Genomic DNA, 27,500 nt, shown 5'->3' with positions numbered 1-27,500 from the left:
AGATAAAAATGTACGACATGCACATTCACGATCCCGAAGTCGTTTACGAAAACGAAAACGAACCGTTTCGTTTAATTTTTCTTTCCAGAGATGGACACTACTTTTTCGTACATAAAATAGATCCCGATAAATTAAACGCGGAAAATTTTAAAACAAAATGCATTCGTGTCCGTATTGCACGACACGTGGTCAACCAACATCTTCAATTACCCGAATCTACATTTGAAAAAGAAATTGAATCATTTATTTCAAAATTAAATTCCGATATTCCGCGCATCCGAGAACTCATCAATTTAGATTTTTATGCCAGTACGAGATTTTTACCACAATATTTAAACATGTGGATCAGCGATTATCATATTTGTAAAATTCGACCGATTCCAACATGTCTCCAGAACGAAGATGTCAAATATCGATATTATAAACATCACTTACCGATCGGAACGAGTAAATCGTCCATTATTTCACTTCCTCAATCAACACTATATTACTCTACTTTATGGAAAACAACGTTCCCACTGGCGTATAACCCGTTAGAAAATCCAATCATCGTTACTGCCTCCTGAAAGCTACATTTCCGTAAAAATGAATGCGAAAAAAAGCGGATTCTTTCATGTACATGTGACTATCGTAATGAGCATGATTGTACATGTCATACACGTCTAAATGACACAAGGCATGGAGAGTAAAGATAAATAATAATTGCCACGTACTCAACGTTTTATAATAATGAGCAGGATATACTTTGGGAGAACAATCCGTCATCATATTTATAGTCCCACGAGCATCATCGACGAGCATTTGATTATTACCACTCATAGAACTTAAATAGTTTTGTGTTAATTTCCGAAATTCAAAAATATTAAAGATAACATAAGCCGAAATTTTTCCATCGATCGTTAAATTTTCGTTAAAATAAATATGGATGTATTCTTTAGGACCGTTGGGTTCATCGCAATATAAAAAAGATATTTCATATTTATCTAAAGAATAAATTTGATTATCGAAAACTCTATTCAAAATGGCAACCCATCTTTCAAACACTTCGTGAAATCTTTTAAGATCAACGCCATCCCAATCTTTTACCACATTGTAACACGTTATCCAAGCATTTCTCCAAGTATTAATTTTGGATACGGAAGGCGAAATTCGACATCTTCTACGATCTTCGTGTTCATCGACTCCTCGTTCCATTTTCTTTATCTAACGAAATACAAAGAAATGATCCGTTCTTTTTTCGTTTATGTTCTAATTGCTATTTTTTTCTGTACATTTTTAGATTTTTCATCCAATCCAGAACACTTACAACCGATGGAAATTATTCCACCCATCTCCAAAACGAATTGTATAGATAAGTCAGTATCTTGTATCGACGACTGTAGTTTTTTATGTTTTAACAAAAACGCAAAATGCATTGGTGGTAAATGTATTGTAGAACAATTTAAAAATGAGTGTGATACGGAACACGGTGGAATACCAATAGTAAATACTATCGAAGGATTCTCGAAAACAATTTGTTATTGCAGTGATCCAACGTATTATGGAGGAAGAGATTGTAGTAAATTAGTTCCAGATGTATGTAGATTCGGAGTATTTTTGTACGATAAATTTAAAAAGAATCATTTATGTTATTGTCATTTTCCATTTAGAGAAACTATTGTAAATACAAAACACATGTGTCTTGATCCCGCTATAGCAGCGTTTGACATAGAGTAAATGAAAAAAAAAAAAAAAAAAAAAAAAAAAAAAAAAAAAAAAAAAAAAAAAAAAAAAAAAAAAAAAAAAAAAAAAAAAAAAAATATATATATATATATATATATATATATATATATATATATATATATATTTTTTTTTTTTTTTTTTTTTATTTTTTTTTTTTTTTTTTTTTTTTTTTTTTTTTTTTTTTTTTTTTTTTTTTTTTTTTTTTTTAACGGTCGTTTCCTACAAATTTCTTCTTGATCGTGATGAGCGTATCTCTCGGAATTAAATCTCTCGGTCTTAAATGTTTACGAGCGCAATGACTTAGTAAATAACGACACACTTTAACTGGTGGACGAGTTTCTTTGAATTTTTCATTTCCAGCCATTTTTAAACGTAAAGTGTTTAAACCATAGACATGTTTAAGTACTTTTCCGTTATCGATCAAACTGGTTTTCCCTTTCGGTCCACGACCTTTTCGTATAAATACGTATTTCCCAGAAGGCGATCGAGGAATTGAAGATGCAGATGAAGATCTAGAAAGGAATCTACGTATTCTTTTTCGAGATTTTCTAACTGGAGATTTAGATTGAGCTCTTACACTACTACCGACACTACTAACACTACTAGATCTCGAAGAAGATTTCGATCTAGATCTCGAAGAAGATTTCGATCTAGATCTCGAAGGAGATTTCGATTTAGATCTAGAAGGAGAGTTTGATCTGGACCTAGAAGGAGATTTTGATCTGGATCTCGAAGGAGATTTTGATTTTGATCTAGAAGGAGATTTTGATTCACTTTTCTTGCGATTAACATTAGGAGATTTTAAAGTAGTTCTACTTTTTCTTTTTGATGATGTTGGTTCCAATTGCCGTCGTGGCGAAGTGAGCGAATGAATTTCATCTATAGTAAAGCTACCTTGTGATTCTTGAATTGCATTCGAACTCGACATCTTTATCTATTATATATTATAATCGTTAAAAAGTATAAACGGAACCTACTAAATGTTTTAAATTTTTTCTTAAAGATAATTTTAAAATCGTTTCAATGCTATCCGGAACAATGTAAGAATAATTACAAAACTTATCTTGAATAATATCGGTAAAATTTAAATTTGGATTAATGATACCTAAATCATAAAAAGGCATTTGAGACACGATATCCGTTAGCGATACCAAATTCCCATCATCAAATTTTTGACAGAAAATATGATCGATACTGTCCTGTATCATTACATTAAAGCTCCTCAGACCGTCTCTAGGAAAACACACGACCCATTTTTCGACATGATCAATATTTTCGATTAAAAAATCAACGGCGTCCCAATATTTTAACAATTTTTTTTCTTTCGTACGAGCCTTTGTTAGATTTACGATGACAAAACTTTTCATATCTAGTGGTTCTTGATAACCTCCCTCGATCGTTACAACATTATCAAAATCGATGCTGTCTCGAAACGCATCAATATCGCTCACTTCTACATTTTTTTCCTTCAATGTTAATAATTTAGCGATTTTATTTTTATCTGGCGGATCGTGAAAATAAGAAATAAATTGTATCGATTTTGAATCTTTACAGTGACATTTTAAAATAAAATGACTTGTAAAAATTAATAATCGAGCCGCATTTTTAGGTTTTACATCAATAGTGGCATCAATGACGGGTTCTATATAGATAAGCAAGTCACATTTTTTAGCAATTGCTTCTTCGGGACTAACGACGCGCACGTTTGATTTTAATGACGAAAAAGCATAATGTCTAGATACGATAAAAATATCAATATTTTGATAATGGTGTCGTAAAAAATCTTGAATAATTTTTGGTTTTCTTCCCAAATTTCCATACACTACAGTTGTGTCACGATTCCACGCAAGTTTAAATATTTCCTCCATCACGATCCTTTGTTTTTTTTTTCCTCCCTCCTCTTGAAATGAATGAAAATACAAATAAAGAACCATGGATGCAGTTCAAAATATTTTAGATAAAACAATCGCTGGACTCGTTATGTTTTTAAAAAATCATGTCGGAAACGAAGCTGCCAATGAATTTCAACTTCAAGTCAAACATCGAAATTGGTGGCCATCATTTAAAACTTTTTTAGAAAATGAAACTTTTAGTAATAAAGAAGAGACAATTTTGCGGTTCGCTAGAACATTTGTTTTAAATTACGACGAACGTTTCGAAAAGAAATTAATCGACTCTCTTTATATTCACGATCAATTTTGGGACATTGTCTACGAAAATATTTTTAAAATAAAAATAGGTTTGAGTTGAAAAAAAAAAACAAAGCTTCTGGAGTAAAGAAATGTTTTTTCAAGTATCGAAATTGGAACCGGCCGGAATATCTACGCTAGCTGTAGGTTTATTGTACGCTATCGGTGTTTTGATTTTTAATCCGACCAGTTTTCGTTTTCATTTTACCGTATTACTTTTATGTATTTTTATCGCTCTCGTCAGTATAACTTTTTTCAAATACCTCAAATATCGACACACTTGCGAAAAAATGGACGATATTATAAATGCTATGAAAAATGAATAAAAAGGGGAATTTTATTCTCTTTAAAAACCGCAGTATCACCTTCGCGAAATCCAAATAAATCGTAATAACCCAATGGAGAAGGTATACATTCGTTCTCGGGGATGGTTTTTAAATCAAATGAAAGATGTTGTACGAGTGTAAAAAAATCTTGAAAATAGTTGTCCATTTTATGTGTCACATTTCCGTGACTGTAATAGACAGTTATATGATACACTTTGTCATATTCATACCGAATACTATGAATAGGTCGTACGCAATGGCTCCGAATAAAATCTTGGTAATCCATCGTAATAAAGAAAAAATACAATGTCTACCCTCTCCTCGTTTTACGAACAAACAGACGAAGATATCATTAACGAATTAATAGAAACCAATCCGTTATTTAAAAAAATATTTAACGAATGCTGTCAATATACGAATCTCACACCGGAAGAACAAGATGCTGCGGAAAATATATTTCGAGAGAAATTTTCCGACAGAACGGAATCACTTTTCGATTTTCATACTAAATGGTTTAAGAAGACAATCGATCCAGGACCAGTCGAGATAAACGAATGCAATACGAATGAAATTTTCGACGCTAGATCGAAAAGAACGTATCATCCAACGGTATCTGCACCTACAAATAAACGATTAAAACAAGCAAAACAAGAATTTAATGCTTTTAAATTTATTTCTCGTCAAGAAAATAACATGGATTATTTTCGATTAGACACGAATTACGAATACGATAATTATTATTCTGAAATGGATATTGACGATCGAAAAATACTAGACGCACAAGCAGATCAAAGTCTTCGAACAATGTGTCGCATGATTATTTTATTGAATCAAAAATGTGATTACAAAGTACTAGAATATCAACCGTCAAAACGTATCCAATAAATACAAACGTTCCTACTATAGATTCATAGAATTAAAAGACAATGTTATACGAAAAAAAAAAAAAAAAAAAAAAAAAAAAAAAAAAAAAAAAAAAAAAAAAAAAAAAAAAAAAAAAAATATATATATATATATATATATATATATATATATATATATATATTTTTTTTTTTTTTTTTTTTTTTTTTTTTTTTTTTTTTTTTTTTTTTTTTTTTTTTTTTTTTTTTTTTTTTTTTTTTTTTTTTTTTTTGAATTACGTTTTGTGATTTTTGTAACGGATAAATTTTTGATCCTTTTCGCAGATCTTGACTTTACATATCGGACATGTTTTTTTCTTGTACAAACACTCGTAATGAAATTCGTGTTCGCAGTCTAGTACAAAATAATCCTTTTGAATATTTTTACAACACGATAAGCAGATATTTGACAGAAAACGCCTACAGTTAGGACAATCATAATGGTTAGATTCTATCCAACGCAAAATACATAATATGTGAAACGTATGTCGACAATCGAACGTTAATAACTTGGAACAAAATAACGAATCTAAACAAATTGAACACTTCATTATCACTTCTTAATAAAAACCACTCCGGCTATAGCTACCGATAAAAGATGTAATGTTATATCTACAATGAACCCTGCTTTATTTGTTTTCATCATGTCCCATCCCGTTTTAGCAGTGCTTTCACCATAAAGTGTCCATAACAACCAAACTTGATTTAAAAGCGACGCAAATAACACCGCTAATAAAATAATTATCAATATTAATCGAATATTCATTTTATTTTTTTCTTCAATCCTTTATTGTTCTTTCAATCGCTCAGATAAATTAAAAATCCCAATGCAAACATGCAAGCCACATTACCAACAGTAGGTCCAATCAGATAATATTTATTATCCGCCCAAAATTTTATGGCTTCTACACCTTTCTGCGATGCTTTTTCTGGATCCGCTGCCGTCCAAGTGAATTCTTGAGACTTTGATAACGCATACATTTTCCAACTAAATATAATCACCGATACGAGTAATAAGATTAAAACCAGAATCAGTAAAATTGTTTTGAAATTAAATTGCATCCTTTCTTTCCCTTTTCTTATTCTTCTTGTTTACCCTTTCCTTCCTTAAAAAAAAGATATCATGACTGTCGTAGCGGTTGTTCATACTCAGGGCGTTTTGTTTGAAAAACAATATGTTCCATTAGAAATTGCATATGTCGACGTTTTGGATACAAACGCACATTTTTTAATCACGAGTCCAATGTCGTTTCGGGATGCTTCCATCAGTTTTCCAAATATGCATAAATCGTTAAACGTCATCATGACGACTCGTCAAGGTATTTCTCTTGACGAGGTCGTTCAATTTTTAAAACAACGATATCGAATATTATCGGTTCATTTTCCCGACGCAATATTTGGTTATAAAGGAAAATCGTATCAAAAAAATATTTTAAACGATATTCCTAGCGAAGATTTGGAAGAAACGTTTCGAGTTCCAGCTTTTAAAACATTACAAAAAATGTTTCCGGATATTCGAAAAGGTTCTTGTCCTTATCATTTGTACTCGAATCAAAAATGCGCTCATCATTCCATTCGATTACTGACGAGTTTTCTCAATAACTGGTTTTCTTTTTCCAATTGTCTCATTTCTTCATAAAGGCTTAAAAGGACGGTCGGCTTCGATAGTTGTTTCTCATCTTTTTCTCGTTCGACTTCCCAAAACATATCCATATTTTCTTGCGCCAATAAACGTTGAAACACGTCGATTAATTTAGGAGGAACGTACCGTTCATCTTTAATATTTTGTATCCGATTATCGATAATATCGACATTTTCTAAAAATTGATCCACGCGCGAACAGAAACCTGTTTTTTCCGCGTTTATAATCGACTCTAGTAATTGAATCACCCTTTTCGTCAATGTGTGATGAGGCATGCTTATCAAAAATTGTTTGAAATTATCTAAACTGACATAATGAACGGGATCGATATATTCATTCTTCGGAACCAATGCCATCGAAAACGGATCTATAATCTTACCCATTCGTTTAATCGTAATATCGTAAAGCCTTTGCACGTTTCTAAGAAATTTTAACGGCACTTGATCGATCGTGCTAAATTTTCCCGGTGGTCGTCGATTTTGTAACAACATGTAACACAACGTTCCCCAAAAATGAGCATCTCGAAACCGATACTCATTGTTTCCTTTCGTATCCAATAACATATGATTCAATATATCTTTATCGGAGCTCGTTAAATGAAAACACTCATTTTTTTCGTACGATGGACTTTGCGCATAAAGCAATTCGTTAAAAAATTGAGCCACCAGTCTCGTCGTAAATTTGGGGGGATTTTCGATATCATTGTACTCGTTGAAATAATTGCGTACTTGTTCCAAATCGTGTTCGATTACGTTTAAAAGTCCACCTTCTCTCATGAGGGTCGAAATAGATCCGAACTTCTCCAATTTTTTAATAAAAATATCTTGCGATGGATGTTGTAGTGTAAATTTACGATTATCCTTTTGACCAAACAATAAATCATGACACCAATCATATAAATTTGACATCTTGATTCCATTTTATTAGATTTAAATGAAACGGTATTTTACGACCGGTATAGTAAAATATAAAATTTTTATGCATGACACATTGAAAGAAATAAATGACAAAAAACAAAAGGCACATGGCGATCATTTTTTGTGGAAATATAAAATACTCAATCTTTTTTATTGATCGAAAAAAAATAAGAAAAGAATGAATCATTTCTTATACGAAGCGCCATGGATATCGTATACCAAAGAAATCAATAAAGATAATTTAGTGTTGACTTATCCCAAAAATATCATTTTTACAGCTCAATTTTTACATAACCATTTAAATTATCATTACAATCATACCTACAAGCAATATCCTTACGCCGAAAAATTTCCTCTGTCTATGCTACAAAATGTAGATTGGAAAAACTCGACCATCATATTGGATCGAGATGCTCATTTAATGGTAGCACCTGTACCCGTGAAAAAACTAGTGCAGTTAGATAAAACATTACGCTATGAAGATGCAAAGAATGAAATTTTCGGTTGTTGTATGTTTCCATATTTTGAGATGTTTAGTTTTTATTGGATAGTGGTCACTGTTTTTGGCGTCTATTTTGTTCAATGGATATTACGGTACATGTTTCGTCGTCACTTTCGTTCGGTTTTAAATATTTCATAACACGATCGGTGTCATTCGGAAAAATATCTTTGACAATCGATTCCCAAGTACCGCATCGACTATCCGATATCGAATCGTACGTACATTTAGCTCTTTCGAAGCACAGAGAAGAATATTCCATATCACAAAGTCCCGTCAAGAGCATATTTCTATCGAACGAATCAAAAATTTGATTGGAGATATATTTTTGCGGGAAGGATGTTTTCCGATAATAATCAAGCATCCATAAACACGTCATCCAAAATGTATCGATTAAATGATCATCGACGTGCGGTACCCGATTAAAACGTATACAATCTTGTACGTCGTTTAAAAACTGCGCGATAAATTGGGGTAACGAAGACGAGTTTTCTTCGGAACACGCGGCATTAAAAAGTTTAGAATAATTATTTTCCGTAATAGAAATCAGAGGTGGTATAAAATCATTTCCAAATAAAAAACTAGCACTGACTAAAGAAGAAATGGGACATTCGGAAGCAATTTTTTTAATATCGAAAATACGATTGGATTTTTTATAAATTTGAAGAGCTTCGAAATACATTTCGTGGAGAAAAGCTAAAATAAAAATATCATTATCGACACTCACAATAACAGGACGTTTAACTTTTAAATGACGAGCTAATCGAAAACATTTATGTTCACCTTCTCCATCATTATTAGATCCAGATATGATGAATGTCATTGAAACGGGAGCGAAATTGTGTAAATAATATTTCGTGAAGCTTCCATTCTTTAAAGCGTAAATAAACATTTTTTGTACGTATTGAGAAACGACGTTATTTCCGAAGAGAGACGCTTTGTAAAATTGTTTAATGGAAAAATTATTTTGACATCGTCGTTTTTTTTGAGTCGGAAATTTCATAGGAACGCCAAATCCGTCCAACGTCAATACGATCGTACACGAATCCACCATTTGTATTTGAAAAATGGAATTTAGTATTTTTGCCAACTCCCGCATAAAAAATTTTGAAATTTGATTGAATAAAACTGATTCGTTCTCACAAAAAGTATATTCAATAGCGATATATAATAAACTTTGACAATCGATAAAAATGGAATCGTAAGGTAATAAAACGGATGGGTTATTAACCCATGGCTCCATCAATAACGTAAAGTTTGAAATACCCATAGTTACTACACAGATACACTTTGTTTGTTTTCGGTAAGGGGAGACGAAAGTTTATTTAAAAAAAAAAAAAAAAAAAAAAAATATATATATATATATATATATATATATATATATATATATATATATATATATATATATATATATATATATATATATATTTTTTTTTTTTTTTTTTTTTTTTTTTTTTTTTTTTTTTTTTGAACTAAATTGTTTAGTTTTCAATCTCATCAATTTTACGTTTTCGTTCTTTCAAAACACTTGCATAATTTCTAATATCCCCGTTCATTTTTTGTTTTTTCCCAACAACTGGTTGTATCTCGTCTTTGATTTCGATTTCGTTTATTTTTCGTTTTTGACTGCGTTTAGGTTTACACTTTTCTTCGTCTCGATCTACTTTTTTTGTCCTCCCTGGTTTTCGTTTGATTTTAACCAAATGGTCATTTATTTCAAAAGAATATCTTACACCTTTCATAACCACCAATATCAATTTCTGTTTTTCACCGTAAACCAATTCGTCATTGATCATATTTTTCCATTTCATCGAATTTAAAACCATTTCCGAATAACGCTGATATTCATCATCAGATAGTTTCCAATATACCATATTCAACAATGCGGTAAAATTTTTTTGATGGGAATTAAAAAATTTTGTAAAATCGACATGTTCGCAATCTTCCGGTTTCACAATCATGTTTGACATTTCGCTTTCCGCTACATCTCCTCTACTATACACAAAATCCGCAAAATTATCTCCCGATGCAATAACATCTGGATATTTTTTTAAAAATTTTACCATCGGAGCCGATTTCGATTTGTATTCCGATAAAGCTTTCACTTTACGCGTGATACAATGTTTTTTAACATCTCTACATTCTAAATAGGCTTCGATTACAACATTCACCCATAAAATCCAACCGTCACTCGGTACCTTTTCACCCATTGCTCCTAACGTGGTCCCATTGATGATTTTATTACTCATATTTAACAAGACTTGGTTGGCTCGTTTCAAAAATCCGCAGGGAACGAATGATCCATCCTGATTTTCGTATACGTACCGTTTTTTACGAATCACCAACAGTCTGTTCATTGATTTCTCATATTTTAATTCCACGCCATGTATATTTAAAAACCGATTGACGGAATCACAATTTCTATACGGCCATTTTTCGACCATAATGCTATCCGTATCTGCGTAACATACATTATAATTTAAAAAATTTTTCATGTATTGGAAAGACCCCAAAACTTGATACCGACCTAAAGTGGCGATAGTTATGGCGATTGGTAAATATGCCAATTCAGATTTATCGCTACCGGTAATACCGTAAAGAGAATTCAATAAGAGTTTTATACAGCGTTGAGCATTATAATGCATAATTTTCGTTGAATCCGTCTTATAAACCGCTTGATGATATTTTCGCAATTCGGAAAAATGGCTCACGATTGTCGGTAAAAACGCACGTTCTTTTTGATAAATGACAATCACAAATTTATCTTTTTCGGGATCGACCTCCGGATAGCGAAATATTTTATTTCCATCCGAATCGTCTACGGATATTTCGTTTAATTTGTTTTGTAAAAGATCTCTTTTTGTATGATTTCGGTAAGGAATGCTAGTGAAAAGGTCTTTTGGAATTTGTTTCCATTCATCAATGTTTAAAATATCGCAAGTACCGTAACATAAATTGGCACTTAATAGGATGGAAGGATACATACTCGTAAAATCCATGACAGATACATTCGAATACACGTGTTGAGGTTCCGCATAATTTAACGCGCCTTGAAACGTAGAATTTTTCTTTCCAACATACATGGATTTAAATTTGGTTCCGTCATAATCATTTTTGAAAAAATGGCCGTTCAAAAAGAAACCCATGACTGTTCCATACGTTTTAAATAATTCGAAAAGAAATTTCGAATTTCCGTAATGCATGGCTTGGACTATATCCATCGCGACAAAATTTGCCCTTTCTATCAAAAAAGGTAGTACCATTTCTTTTACGAATAATCGAAACACGAGTTCGGAGTCTCGCATACAATAGCGTAAATATTCACGGAACGTACCGAATGCATTTTCCGTAACGCGACGTGGTTTTAAAAGCCGAAAACATTTCGAACGATCATTTTCATTCAATAATGAGGCATCCATATTTTTAGAAATGTGATTGTACCAAAAATGAATTCCGGTGGCTTTCAAAGGTAATTTATACAACTGTTCGTCGCGTAATTTTAATTTTGCCACATCGTCCAATTTGTAACTAGGTAAATCGTAACCCGAAAATGTACGAAAGTAATAATACATGTCGATGACCAGTACGTTTTTAAATGAAGCAATTATTTGATTCCCAATTTGTCTGGAGGTATAATTTTCTAATAATTTCCTCTTTAGAAATAAAAGTCGCGAAAAAATACAAGGAATATCAAAAGAATTGATATTATATCCCGTTAAAATGTGACAATCCGAAATAATATCGTGAAAGCGAACCAACATTTTTTTTTCGGTTTTGAAAACGATACAATCACGTTCATCGCACGGTAAAAAAAAGGACGATGGTTTCAAATAAAGCACAACTTTTTTAAAAATTTCCGCAGAATCGCTAAAAAATATGACAATGCTAATCATGACAATTTTATCCTTTTTATCAGTTCCGTCAGGCACTCTCTCTTCTCCCGAAGTAGGAACCGTTTCCAAGTCAAAAGCGGCAATTTTAAACCTGGGTAATTCTAATCTGGAAGGAATCATTTCGAACGTTTTCAACAACCAAACACTGGTATCGATAATCGTGTACCATTTATGATAAAAGGATTTTGTATCATATTTCATACAGAAATCGATGTAAAGACGACTTTGCCAATCCATGAAATCGAAATACGCAATTTTATATTTATCAAAAAAAAGACCGACATCGGCTAAAGAAGCATCCACGTAGAGTTTATAAAAATTTTTTTCTTTTACTTTAAATTTATCAAACCCTTTCTTGAAACGTTCTTGGAAATAGGGCAAAATTTTTCTAGTTTTTCCCATATTGACATGTTTTACTTTCAAACCCGGAAGATGTTTACGAAATTTGTCTACAACATTTTGAATATCCTTAGTACAAATACCGATCCAATTTCTATATTTTCGAATGAACGTTTTAACTTCTCCATTTTCGTTTAAACATGTTATACGAATGAGACTTGTGTTATTTTGTAAATACTTTACGAGATCCCAATGGTAAGTAAAAAGAGTCCACATAATTATATCATTTGTAATGAAGACTTTAGTTATGTTCCTATATTCACCCATAAAAGTGATTTGAAAAAAAAAAAAAAAAAAAAAAAAAAAAAAAAAAAAAAAAAAAAAAAAAAACGATGGCGATGGGCGATGGGCCCTTCGGGCCCTTTTCATTTGAATGCTGGCAAGGTGGCATTCAAAAGAGTTTTTCGCAATTTGAATTGCAATACCTGTATGATCTTAGCTTCAGCGGTCAAGCGAATTCCGGATGTCGTTAGATGAATTCCCAGAGAGGATCAGTTCTCCAAAACCATGGATCAATGCATGATGATGAATGGAAACAGCATCAAGAACATTAGTCGGAATCCAGAGGCATTTGAACACATTCTAGAGGACGTAGGATTTTATTTCAAGACCATTGGACCAGAGTTCATTGGTACGATACCAAATATCAGGAGATAAAAACTAAAGACCAGTGAAGCTTGAAGCACGAAGCATGAAGAATGAAGGAAGAAGCATGAAGAATGAAGCATGAAGAATGAAGCACGAAGCATGAAGCACGAAGCATGAAGAGTGAATCAAGAAGCATGAAGCATGGAGCACAAAGCACGAGGCATGAAGCATGAAGCATGAAGAATGAAGGACGAAGCATGAAGAATGAATCAAGAAGCATGGAGCACGAAGCACGAGGCATGAAGCATGAAGAATGAAGCAAGAAGCATGAAGCACGAAGAATGAAGCAAGAAGCATGAAGCATGAAGCACGAAGCACGAGGCATGAAGCATGAATCATGAAGTATTAATAGACGAGAACCGTAAATTCTACGGAAGTTAAAAATGTATGGTCTGAAAAATGATAGGACATCAACAGCGGTTAAATGAGAACAATAAGCAATTCAAATTGCTCAAAAAAAAAAAAAAAAAAAAAAAAAAATTATATATATATATATATATATATATATATATATATATATATATATATATATATATATATATATATATATTTTTTTTTTTTTTTTTTTTTTTTTTTTTTTTGATAGAGTGTGTGAGTTGTTCAGATTCAGTTTTTGTTTAGTATTTTTTTCAAGTAATGATTATTACTCGTTAACGCTGCTTTTTTCAACTGCTCCATCGTATTTCCGTAAAATCGATCCAGTCGTCTTTTGACGAGTTTAATTTTTACAAAAATCATTATATAATAAATACTTTCCATTTTGATTTCTAAATGAAAAATTCAAATTTCATTTGCTTCGACCTTGGATTGATACTCTATCATATGGTTGGTTAAAAGTTTGAGGGTAACCATTAAAGTCCTCACGTATATAAACACCGTTCGAAAGTCAGCCATATATTTTACACTTGGCATTTGTTTTGTTATTTTGATGGGTTGACGGCAGTAAGGACAAAGTGGGTTCTGCATCTTACACCATTCTGTCAAACACGCTTCATGGTACCAATGACTACATGACAATTGATACACATTTCCCTTTTCTAAACAAATCGGACAAGTTTCTTCCTCGTCGGTTTTAAATATTTCATTTTCGACTCCCGATTTTTTCGTAAAAAATATACCGATAATTATAGGCGGTCTTGTTTGTAAACCAATTTCGATTTCATTTTGCAAATCCACAATCCACTTTTCACAATCATTTCTTTCCATATTAAAAAATGTACCAGTTATTTGTAAGAGAATATGCGCATATTTCTTTTGCACATCTGTTTTAAAATTTTTAAATTTTACTAATGATTCATCGGTATCAACGTATAAGAGTTGAGTTTCGAAATTTCGATAAAAAACAGAATCGTTTATATAAAAATCATTCAACTCCTCGACACTATAATCAAAAAGATCCTCTCCGGATTGTGATAAGAAGATAAGTTTACAATTTATTCGCAACAAACGGGACATGTAAGCGTCCAAAATACGGTTTAAATGATAAATGAGAAAGTTCATTCGACCATCTATAACCGCACCTACTTTTTGACATGCAGGACAAAAATATTCTTTGTCATCTATTTTGATACGTTCGCATAAACATATTTCATGAACTAAATGGTTACAGTTATCCAGCTTTAACGCCTCGCAACCATTTAATTTCGTTTCACATAAAATACATTCTTCCGAGAAACTAATCTGACGAGTAGAATGAAAAATTGATAATTTGCAAAAATGTAACAATTTTCTAATTTTTTCTAAATCTCGTACAAAGTCTTCTAATTCATGAAACGGATAATTCATGCAATTCACTTGATTTTTCAATGCCTCAAATAATGGAAAAACTTGCGTTACTAAAAATTTTAAACAGGGATTATCGTTCATTATCAAGTTTCCGTGTACATCGACCAAGTCAAAATAAAATGCAATACAGGATTGGATAATAAAATATAACATTAAAATGTAAAAGAAAGAAGGCGATAAAGATTAAAAAAAAAAAAAAAAAAAAAAAAAAAAAAAAAAAAAAAAAAAAAAAAAAAAAAAAAAAAAAAAAAAAAAAAAAAAATATATATATATATATATATATATATATATATATATATATATATATATATATATATATATATATATATATATATATATTTTTTTTTTTTTTTTTTTTTTTTTTTTTTTTTTTTTTTTTTTTTTTTTTTTTTTTTTTTTTTTTTTTTTTTTTTTTTTTTTTGAACTATGATTCACGATTTTTCTTGGGTTTTACAATTTCTGTTTCGTTTGGAATCAATTTCCTTTTTCTATCGCTTTTATCGCAATGACTTTTATTCTGTTCGTTAAAGTTTATAACTGAATCATTATCATTAGCGTCTAAATCTTCATTTTCACGCGAATCATTATCATTTGAATTTTTATCTTTTGTAGTGTCTAAATCTTCATCCAAATCATTATCATTTAAATTTTTATCTACAGTAGCGTCTAAATTTTCATTTGAATCATTATCATTTAAATTTTTATCTACAGTTTTCTCATTTTCACTTTCGTCAGAATCATTACCATTTGAGTTTTTATCTACTGTTTCGTTTAAATCTGCGTTTTCATCCTTTGCTTTATTTGATAAACAATCTATGGTTTTATTTAATAACTGGTCACTTTCAACGTCTTCTGATGATTCGTAATCGATATTCGTTTCGTTATTATTCTGATAGATTACCTCTTTTTCGAATATTTTATTCTCATCGGAATGTGTTGGTGTCGATTCGTTTTCATCCATTACTTGATTATTTAAATTTAACATTAACATTTCATCCTCTTCTTCCCATTCCTCGACTTTTAATGTTTCTTGATTATACACAGGTTCCTCTTCAAAAACGCCACCATCGTAAACGGAAAAATATAATAATGGATTACCATCATGCGTTTCGTAACGAAATTCGGTCGGTTTAGATCTACAAAATTTCAAGCACATTGATTTATCGTGGGGCCAATGAGTGATTAAAATAGTGTATGTATCATTGATTTCGCTGTGGTCTTGAATCTTTACGCCCAAAAATTGTTTTATTAACTGAAGAGAATTTTTCGATTTGATAGTCAAAATATTTCTTTTAAAGAATTTTAAAATTTCATTAAATTCGTCGGTAGAACAATTCCCTTTGCCATATGCTTCTCTTAAAGCTTGTTCTGAAAACCACCTATAATACATAATGAAAGTTTGAAAAGATTTGATTTAAAATATGAAGTAATATTTAGAGTTATATATAAAGGCATATTTCAATTAGTTATTACCATTAAAAAAAAAAAAAAAAAAAAAAAAAAAAAAAAAAAAAAAAAAAAAAAAAAAAAAAATATATATATATATATATATATATATATATATATATATATATATATATATATATATATATATATATTTTTTTTTTTTTTTTTTTTTTTTTTTTTTTTTTTTTTTTTTTTTTTTTTTTTCTTAAGCTTTGATGCAATCTCTACATTTTGGACATATACCTGATGTTTTAAGCCAAGGAATTAAACATTGTTTATGATATGTATGATTGCATTTTAATTTCATAATTGTTTCATTTTCCTTTACATCTTCTAAACAGATTGCGCAGTTATCGAATGCATTTTCGTTAGAACAAGTCTTTAATGTCTCTAGCTTGTCAATATCTTTATCCGACAAAGGTTTATTTGTTGGTGATTCTTCACTGTTTAAATCTACATAATAACTATTTATGAAATCGTACACTAAACTGTGAGGAAAATAAGTACTACTTGTTCGCAACTGATATCCACGGTTTAATGAAGATAGATATCCATAATGATTTACACTAATATCATCACTTTCATCATATCCACTATCAATATCACTAAAACAATCACTATCAAATGAACTATCAGTGTCTTCACCATCTAAATTGTCATCGTGTATATTGTTGGGCGTTGGACTTTCTATCGATGGTTCTACATTATCTTCACCAGTGTCAGTAATAGCGGAACGCGATGCATCCGATTTTAAAAAATACTCGAAAGTATTTGAAAACAAAAACTCTAAACTGTAAATATTATCATACAGATCTTGATGTGAGAGTAATCGAAATGGATTGATTAATGTTGAAAAAAAGGAAGTCAAGTCGGAACCCGAACGAGATGCCATGTTTCTTACTTACACATAAACTTGATATTTAAAACTATTCCTAACTTAAACTTTTCTCTTGATGTATCATTACTCAAAAAAAAAAAAAAAAAAAAAAAAAAAAAAAAAAAAAAAAAAAAAAAAAAAAAAAAAAAAAAAATATATATATATATATATATATATATATATATATATATATATATATATATATATATATATATATATATATATATATATATATATATATATATTTTTTTTTTTTTTTTTTTTTTTTTTTTTTTTTTTTTTTTTTTTTTTTTTTTTTTTTTTTTTTTTTTTTTTTTTTTTTTTTAATTGAAATTCAAACTCAAAGCATAGCTTCCCTCTGATAGTTATAGCGATTTAAAAAAACGTTATCTTTAAAATTCTGCATCGAGCGTAAATTTAAATTGCTCGGCATTGTTTTTGCCAGTGTGAAATTTTGCGTATTCTCCAACTCGTTTCTCGAAAAAATTCGTCTTACCTTCTAAACTTATATTTTCCATAAAATCAAATGGATTTTCGACACCATATTTATATTCATCATCACAACCTAACTCGGAAAGTAAGCGATCGGCTACAAACTCGATATATTGTTTCATTAACTTTACATTCATACCAATTAAAGACACCGGTAGAGCTTCCGTTAAAAACTCCTGTTCGATTTGCACCGCATCAGAAATAATTTGATGAATTGTTTTTGAATCCGGTCGATGTTTAACGTACCGATTCAAAAGAAGACAGGCGAAATCACAATGTAATCCTTCATCTCTACTAATCAATTCGTTACTGAAACCCAATCCAGGCATAAGACCTCGTTTTTTTAGCCAAAAAATAGCTGCAAAAGATCCAGAAAAGAAAATTCCCTCCACGGCAGCAAATGCCACTAATCGTTTACCGAATGTACACGAAGGATCTCGAATCCATCGTAAAGCCCAATCGGCTTTTTTCTTGACACAATCTAAAGTTTCTATGGCTCGAAACAGTTTTAATTTTTCTATAGGGTCACGAATTAAAGTTTCAATCAACATGCTGTACATTTCCGAATGTATGTTTTCGATCATGCTTTGAAAACAATAAAAATTTCTCGCTTCTGTCACTTTAACTCGTCTTGTAAACTGCTCCACTAAATTTTCGACAACTATCCCATCACTAGCTGCAAAAAAAGCCAATACGTGAGAAATAAAATGCTTCTCTTCGGATTTTAATTTGTTTTCCCAATCCGAAATATCATGCGATAAATTAACTTCTTCGACTGTCCAAAATGACGCTTCTGCTTTTTTATACATATCCCAAATGTCTTTGAACTGGATGGGAAATGTCACGAATCGATCGGGATAGTCCTGTAGTAACGGTTCTTCGTCATCTATAGATTTTGTTTCCGTATCCATCTTTAATTTTTTATTTTCGGCATTCGGTGGTGTTTTAAATATTGTTCTCCAACAATTAAAATCATCCTCGTCTTCTTTTTCCCACTTTGAATGACCCGGAGAAGCAGACTCTCGATTCATATTTGATAACAACTGTTGTTTTTTAAGTAAAGTATTTTTTTTGACAATTTCTTCTTCTTTTTGAACTTGATCCAAAGTTTTTGTTTCCGTAATATATCCTCGTTCGACAAGAGTAGGTGTATCGGGAAAATCAATCTCCCAGAAATGGTCAGGTGTAGGTTTAGTTTTATATTTTGTCCTATGTTTGCAATTATTTTGAATATGACGATCGGGTGAAGGCAAACAATCAAAATACCCTTTACACTCACGACAAGGTTCTGCTAAATATCGCTTTCTTTCTGCTTTTTTTCGAGGTAATTTTTCAGAGTATTTATAAGTAATTTTACCATTCATATTTTATTACTATTAATTCTATCTACAACCTCTATAAACTTAATTTCAAAAAAAAAAAAAAAAAAAAAAAAAAAAAAAAAAAAAAAAAAAAAAAAAAAAAAAAAAATTTTTTTTTTTTTTTTTTTTTTTTTTTTTTTTTTTTTTTTTTTTTTTTTTTTTTTTTTTTTTTTTTTTTTTTTTTGAAATTAATACTTTAGTTCGTGTAACTTTTCTAGAGCAATTCTGTTTAACTGCGTCATATTTTCGGTATATACTGCTTCTAATTTATCTAATAAATTAGAGTCTATTCTTTCGGTATAATTAATCATTTCATTCATTAAAAATTTCTCCGTTTTCTTCTTTATGTCGTTCAATTTAATTCGTATCTCCAACTGCTTTGAATCGTTTAATTTTGAAAAAAAACGTAAAAGCGTATAAAATATGACGTGTGTGGCTATCCGGGGTATACCTACCGTGCGATTGAATTCATGATACATATTTCTAACACCAATGACATGTTCTCGTCTATGTATAGGCATGAGTTCGTTTATATTTCTAACGTAATGTTTAATACTTTTACGAAAACCATCTACAGCGAATATGATATTTAATTCCTCCAAACACGCTTTGTTGTTTTTCTTATCTAAAATACTAACAAACCTTACAACATCTCTCAGAGGAATATATAACCCATAACTTTCAAATTTTTCCACTTTTTTTAAGTCGTCGGTCGTGACACGTTCTCTTAAAAATCTCGTCCAAATTTGACTCAATTTAACTAAATTATCATAACTTATTAAAATAATTGAATCGTCATTATTTTTGTTATCGGCTACGTAAGGCGGCGGTAATTTTAATAGTTTTGCTACATCAAATAAAATAGATTGACGAACGGTGTGGATAGTAACAACATTAGGAATCTTGTTCATTCTTCGTTGAAATTCATCATCGAGAATCGTTTTAAAGGTGTCCATTCTTTATTAGCGTTCCCGATCAAATAAAGTTGAAAACGTTATTTAATCCATTAAAAACTTTTTTTTTTTTTTTTTTTTTTTTTTTTTTTTTTTTTTTTTTTTTTTTTTTTTTTTTTTTTTTTTTTTTTTTTTCCTTAATGATGCAGATATTTTTTTAGTGGATCAAATAACGTTTTCAACATGCTATTCGTGTCTGGGAAATGTAAATATAATGCGTTAAAAATATTTTTTCGTTTTAACCAAATATCATCGTAAAATTTATTCAAGCTCGTTTGAAATTTATCCACCATTTCTTTTTGGCTTTTCGTGTACAAAACAAATTCTTTTTTAGATCCAGATGCTTTGGTTGTAGCTACATTTAAAAAGCGTTGCATTTCCGTTTCTAAATTTTCAAATTTTTCTCTGTTAATACTTTTTTCTTCCGTCAATTCACGACTCCTCAGGAAGCGTTTCGATACAAAAGCGTTTCCCAACACGAGTTTTTGATAGTCTTCGGAATTTTTAGCAGGGTTATGTGCGATTAAATATTCTAAAAATTTACTTTTTATCACATTTTCTAACCGTTCTTCAATATCCCAACAATATAAAACAAATCCTTCCGGTTCTACCATTTCATCACCATTTATCAATCGTTCATGTTGTTCTCGCATAAATAGTTGACACGATTCCATACTTTCGAATTCATATCTTTCTACAGCAATGTGATCGGAGAGATCGGCTAATTTAAATGTATGTTTCAAACTCGACGTTTCGATCGTCGTGATACCTATAAATTTACAAAACGATTCGGAATAATAAACGGCCAATTCTTTCGAATGACCGATACTCATCATTTCGAAATGAAACGTCGTCAGATCATCGTTTTGAGTTATATATTTATCATACTTGTTAATGAAATCGCCAAATTGCATTTTAATAGCGGCGTCAAAACGAATTCTTAACCATTCGTCCATAATTAATTTTTGTTTCGAACCGACAAAAAAAAGTCCGTACCGATTTCTGTAAACTCGTTTGAAATGCGTGCATAATGCGTCGAAATGACAAAACTTTTTCGGAACGAATAAAATATTGATTAAACTTCCATCGTATTTAGGTGTCGCCGTTACTTTTACAATTTTATTATTATTATTAGTATCGGTAACGGGTGGTATGTCGAGCGCAAATGTCGGTAATCCAGATCGAAGAGGAACCACATGACCCGTTATAGGGTCCGATAATAAATATTCACCTCGATAATAACGAGTAGGACCATAAGTAGTATCCGTTCCCGGCCTATACGTCACTCGAAAGATTTTAAATTCACCGAAAGAATATTCCGTATCGAATTTTATACTTTCTGGATTGTATTGTGCCTTGATGGCTTCTTTACCAAACCTATTCATTAATACCGAAATCAGAGGTTGTTTGTATAAACTACTCGTCTGAACTTGTTTCATGTACGCGTCGACGATATAAGGTACCATTTCCCAGATACCGGTCCCCAATTCCAATTTCCAAGGACCAACACAGTTTTCGGTCAATAGTGTCGGATATCCAGACCATTTTCGATGTTCGGGTGGAAACGCGATCGATGGACTTTTACCGCTAGCTCCGGGATGAAAATACTGCCACGGAACGCAATAAATTCCTATTCTAAAATGATGAGAAAAATGTAACTGCGTATTCAACCAATAATAATTTTTAACCGTATCGACGATGAGAATATCGGCTATTTCGGCAGATGAAGAAACAATTTCTTTCCACGATTGTTCTAGAGTCGACGAAGGAATTCTCCGATAACATTCTTGGTACGTTTCGCCATCACGTGCCATACTCATCAATACGCTATCTCTTTCTACGTGCACAATTTTAAATCGATTTCCAAATTGGTGTCGAAATTGAGAAACGAGTGATTTAGCGATCGAACTTTTTCCAGAACCAGAAGGCCCGATCAAAAAAATGACAATTTTCTTGTTTTTGCGAAAACGAAACATGGATCGCGCATTGAAGGGATGATGCTGCGATCTCACCGCCGGAATTTTACTTAATCCGTCGGCTTGATGTAAAAAACACAGTAAGGTCTCTGGGAAATTCGGGTAGTAAGATAAGACGGCATTAGCTCTTTGTTGACATTCGGACGATGAATGATAAAAACACATGTGACAATCAATCGTCATCGCCATTTGTAACAAATCGGGATTCGGAATATGTTCTTTGAAACGCATCATAAATAATCGGGCTGAAATTTGAGCGTGTCCCGTGAATAATTGCCGTTCCTTGTTTGGTGTAAAATATTGAACGAAAGGTTTACCTATATCATGCATAAAACCGACAATTTTTGCATAAGTGATTCCATCGAACGTGGTTTGTAAAACACCAATTTCTTTACAAAAAGTATCCATCCATCGTCCAGTGTTTACACAATGCTCTCGAAACGTTTCTTGATGATGAGGACTCAAATTCCAATCGAAACGATACAAAATATCGTGTAAGTAACGATATTCGTCTTTTGGAAAGATAATTTGCAAAATTTCTTCAAATTCTCGATCAACCATATTGACTCGTCAGCTTGAATGTAAACTTTACGAGTATGTAATTTTAGAATCACAAATTAAAGATAAAGTCTCGCTCTTATTATACCCAAAGCTCGGGCAATCGTAAAAACATTATAACGTCATTTTCAAAAAAAAAAAAAAAAAAAAAAAAAAAAAAAAAAAAAAAAAAAAAAAAAAAAAAAAAAAAAAAAAAAAAAAAAAAAAAAAAAAAATATATATATATATATATATATATATATATATATATATATATATATATATATATATATATATTTTTTTTTTTTTTTTTTTTTTTTTTTTTTTTTTTTTTTTTTTTTTTTTTTTTTTTTTTTTTTTTTTTTTTTTTTTTTTTTTTTTGAACTAACTAAAAAATTTAGGTGTAATTTTTTTTGTAATACATTTTTAACATAGAATTTATTACATCCTTTATTATTATTGAATTAGATGGTCGACCCTTAACTATATGCTCCATCTTCTTCTATTTCTTTACACAATCTATAATAATGGTGACTATTTTCTTTTGTCCATTCATCACACCATCTATGATCGATTATTCCATTTTCACAATACTCTTTTCGGATACTTTGCATCATTTCATGCGTTTTTTTCAATTCTTCCACGTGCCAAACATATCGAGTCTCCCAGCAAGGAAAGTTGAGATCATTCATAAAGCAAAGATTTTCATTTATCTCGGCAAGATGAAAGCTCAGAGAGATTTTATTTTGACTAAAAGTGAATTTTTTTTCCAATTGCTCCGATATGCATTCAATCAGTTTGTCCCAATTATCTTTTACCCAATCCATTTTAAAATGCGACCCATGATAACGACCATCGGATAAAAAACGAAGACAAAAAAGACTGTATGAATGGAGATTGACTCGAAACCGTCTAATTTTGTCGAGTAACGGTCTCATTCGGTTTACACATAAAATACAACTTTTAACATATGGCGCAAATACGTCATAGACTAAATCAGATTTGTCAAAGCGATTATGACTATAAATATGATCAAAAAGATCGTCGAGCAAAAGGTTATTTTTACGCAGATGATTACGTATTTGATACAATATAGACATGGTAAACTTTTGTCTCAAACCAAATTTCCAATAATGGTTCACAAAACAAATCTTTATTACACAATACACAATTTATGGCATTCCAGGATCATCCAGCGTATTTCGTCTCGTTCTCGAGCGCTATTTGGAATAGTAATACAACCATCCTTTTCCATAAAATACATGAAACTGTCTTTGATACTGTTCATTAACTTGTAATATTTACAAAATTTCTGGTACAATACGGAAACGTTCACGTAATCCATAAAAGCTTGATCGACCGCACCCCGACAGTACGGGCAGGAAAACTTGTCCGAGCACCATTTGTAGAGACACCTCTCGTGAAATTCGTGCTCGCACGGCAAACGAACAAAGTCCCGGTTTCCGTCCTCGTCCAACTCGTCGATGCAGATACCACATTCTTTCAAGTCTTCTTTGAGCACCAATTTTTCACGCCACTCTTGAATTTTACTGTCAACGTCTCGGTATTCGATGGAATCGAACACGCATATTTGAAGATAATTCAACAAATACGTTAAAGTAAACACGCCACGCGAAGCTCGACGCATTTTCGAAACGCGACGATCTCCGAGAACATAAATTAAATTCGTGTATTTCTTAAGGAGAAAACCGAAATGATTTCTGCTCGTCGTGGCGAGAGTCGAACACGTAGAAGGCATGGCTACCGAGCAGCGAATGAATCTCACGTCTCTCCGTTTCCTCCATTTATATATTGAGGCAGTACCGATAACGATAGCATGACCTTCTTCGAAATGAAAGGGGAAGGAGGAAACGAACACGGATAACGATTGCGTTTCGAAGAAGAAGAAAAAAAAAAGCGAAACTCTAGACGGTTAAACACATATCGTCAAATACGTAATTGAATTATTTATTTGATGATTTAAAATAAAAAAGAATGATTGAAAGTTCACCAATTGACAATGTTGATGAGTCGATCGAATTGGAAGAAGAAGAAAAAAAAATGAGAGTGCTTTTAAAAGTCGTGAATCAAAATTGGAACGAAGCAATGACGTGTCATCGGTCAAAAGTACCATCTAAGGTTACATTTGCTGAGCTCGTCGAAATATGTCCCGTTGAAATCTGTGATCGAAAAGGTGAATGGGAGCTGTATGCTTTGGATAGACTAAGGTTCAAGCGACGTATAGATGAAATGGACAAGATTTTATCATTTTGTTTTGAAATGAAACACGGGGAGAAAAAATTTATTTAAAAATTAAAAAAACGAGCTTCAATTACTCGTCAACAATGTTAATGCGGTAGGTATATCTCAGAAAGTTACGCGGAAACCTTTTAAATTCTTCCGTTTTATTATTCACTCTATAAAAATACCACCAATGCCACCAACTTTCGTCACAAATTCCGTTTTCGCGACACGTTCTTTCGATAAACATCAGCCTTTTTAACATTTCGTTCAATTGAATTTTGGACCAACAATACTTACTCTGCCAACAATACTCATAATCCGAGAGATATTGTGAACGATGACTACTACTCTCGGGTTCAGTCATCAAAACCATGCTATCCAATGCTACTTTCGCGTGACGAATCAACTGTTTCCAATATTTCGACCACGTTTCAAAAGGACAGATATTTGCCGATTTTAAAAGGAAGAGACTATCCAAATAAATTTCGTCACGTAAATTTTTAATTTTCAAAGTTTCATTTGCGAATTTTTCGGAACATTGAAAACATTTTTCGAAACACAACTCGGCCGATTCGAGTCGAAAAATAATATCGCTACACGTTTCGGACACCAATCGATACGCGGAGTCTTTTTCGCTCACCGGACGAAAGAATTCTGCTATCGTTTCCAATTGCCGTAAAAAAGTTGAATGTTCTTTTTCAGAACGAAAATAGAAACGTTCTTTTTTACAACACCCTCGACAACAAACGGGACAAGTGGGATTTTCCGTCCACCATAGAGGGAAACATTTCTTGTGGATAACGTTTTTACAACAATTCAAAAGAAAATATTTTTCGATACATTTTTTATCGGCGGTATCATCACACCTACAACAATTTAATTTTGTTTTACAGTTGATTAAAAAAGATTTCGTCGTTCGATCTTCTTTGGCCTTATATTCTTTAAGAAATTCCGATTCATTTTTCTCCAAGATGGTAATAAACGAACGACATAACTCATTTATGTCATCTAGTTGCTCTTTTTGACAACGATTGTGTAAATGCCAATAGACGTTATGTTTGAAATTGTATACAATCATACGACAATTTGAATTTTTTTTGAATCGACAGTATGAACAAATCTTGGAAAGTTTTTTATATTTTTTTATACCACTACCGGTTATCATCATCGGAAGTGTCGAACACGACATTATATATTTGAAACGAAAAAATATTTTTACATCATTACACGCGTACAAATTTTATTACATTCATATTCAAAAAAAAAAAAAAAAAAAAAAAAAAAAAAAAAAAAAAAAAAAAAAAAAAAAAAAAAAAAAAAAAAAAAAAAAAAAAAAAAAAAAAAATATATATATATATATATATATATATATTTTTTTTTTTTTTTTTTTTTTTTTTTTTTTTTTTTTTTTTTTTTTTTTTTTTTTTTTTTTTTTTTTTTTTTTTTGAACAAACTTTTGCTTTCGGGAATTTAGTTTTTTTTAGGGTGCTACTCATCAAACAAATCTACGAGATTATCGAGACCATTATATTTTCTCAAAGGATAGGTTTCGAAATATCCAACGAAATTTTCACTTTTTCGACACATTTTCATTTCAAATTTATTATTCCAAGTATCTTTTTCATCACATCGCGACGATTTTACAAAAACTTGTACATTTCTATCAGCATTTTCCAAAATACACGTCGGATATTTCGTATCCATCGTTTTAATAAGAGCGCGAATATTTTCGAGACTCAGGAACCAAACGGAATTCGAAACGGTGGCATATTCCTGCAGCACAAAACGTCGTGTTGCCGGGCAATTGTTATCGGGATCGAACAAAAATAATTCATTTTCCTTTCGAAACGTTGCATAGATCGGTTCTCGTTCAAAAATACCGCTGATAATTACATACATTCCGGTAGGACAGGTGAAGACGTATTTATCTAAGAAATTGAAAAATGTCGATGGATGAACGTAAATATAGTAGAACACATCATGCCACGTATTCTCACGACGATAAATGGGAATCATAATTGCAGCATGAAACGAAGAAGAAAATAATCATAGATATTTTTCAGACATTTAAAGTTTCACACGAAAAAAAAAAAAAAAAAAAAAAAAAAAAAAAAAAAAAAAAAAAAAAAAAAAAAAAAAAAAAAAAAAAAAAAAAAAAAAATATATATATATATATATATATATATATATATATATATATATATATTTTTTTTTTTTTTTTTTTTTTTTTTTTTTTTTTTTTTTTTTTTTTTTTTTTTTTTTTTTTTTTTTTTTTTTTTTTTTTTTTTTTTTTTGGTAGAATGAATTTTTTGGATCCTTTGGCTTTCGAGGGAAATCAACTTTCTTAGGGTGCTACTAATTTTTATTGAACAAATACACGAGACTGTCAATACCATTACATTTTCTCAAAGAATACGTTTTTGGTAAACCGTTTAACTTAAATTTATTTGTCGTAATTACAATCACTCTAATCTTAGCACAAAACGGAAATCTCTGATGTAGTTACACGCTTTTCTGTGGGATGGGGGATCCTTTAGAAATTGGGAGGTCCTCAGGAAGAACATTCCAAATATTTTGAACTTACAAAAAAGTGTTTGAACCAAAACCCATATCAAGCTCATCAAGAGGCATCATTTGATTCAAGATCGTCTAGAAAAGATTTTATGTCTGAACTCGTATGTATGATCAAGCCTGT

The 27,500-nt window shown here is 31.0% G+C and overlaps 3 protein-coding genes across 3 annotated transcripts; all 3 read right to left on the bottom strand.

Moving 5' to 3' along the window:
• Positions 1 to 1,927: 1,927 nt before the first annotated feature.
• LOC129233540 (uncharacterized protein DDB_G0287625-like) lies at positions 1,928 to 2,650 on the bottom strand. Its single transcript, XM_054867553.1, has one exon. The coding sequence runs from the start codon at positions 2,648 to 2,650 to the stop codon at positions 1,928 to 1,930; it is 723 nt and encodes a 240-aa protein (XP_054723528.1).
• A 13,920-nt stretch (positions 2,651 to 16,570) lies between these two features.
• On the bottom strand, positions 16,571 to 17,257 carry LOC129233539 (E3 ubiquitin-protein ligase goliath-like). The gene has a single exon (XM_054867552.1). It carries the CDS (start codon positions 17,255 to 17,257, stop codon positions 16,571 to 16,573), a length of 687 nt encoding a protein of 228 aa, XP_054723527.1.
• Positions 17,258 to 17,634: 377 nt separating this feature from the next.
• On the bottom strand, positions 17,635 to 19,098 carry LOC129233538 (ribonucleoside-diphosphate reductase subunit M2 B-like). The gene has a single exon (XM_054867551.1). It carries the CDS (start codon positions 19,096 to 19,098, stop codon positions 17,635 to 17,637), a length of 1,464 nt encoding a protein of 487 aa, XP_054723526.1.
• Positions 19,099 to 27,500: the final 8,402 nt, after the last annotated feature.

The sequence above is a fragment of the Uloborus diversus genome, unplaced genomic scaffold (assembly GCF_026930045.1).
Source record: "Uloborus diversus isolate 005 unplaced genomic scaffold, Udiv.v.3.1 scaffold_510, whole genome shotgun sequence".
In the NCBI taxonomy this organism is placed as follows: domain Eukaryota; kingdom Metazoa; phylum Arthropoda; class Arachnida; order Araneae; family Uloboridae; genus Uloborus; species Uloborus diversus.
Note: the sequence above shows the minus strand (reverse complement) of the source record. Positions and strands in the feature narration are given on the sequence as shown.

Excerpts from the sequence above, each read along its gene's own strand:
- LOC129233540 (XM_054867553.1), bottom strand. The coding sequence starts at position 2,650 with ATGTCGAGTTCGAATGCAATTCAAGAATCACAAGGTAGCTTTACTATA.
- LOC129233539 (XM_054867552.1), bottom strand. The coding sequence starts at position 17,257 with ATGGCATCTCGTTCGGGTTCCGACTTGACTTCCTTTTTTTCAACATTA.
- LOC129233538 (XM_054867551.1), bottom strand. The coding sequence starts at position 19,098 with ATGAATGGTAAAATTACTTATAAATACTCTGAAAAATTACCTCGAAAA.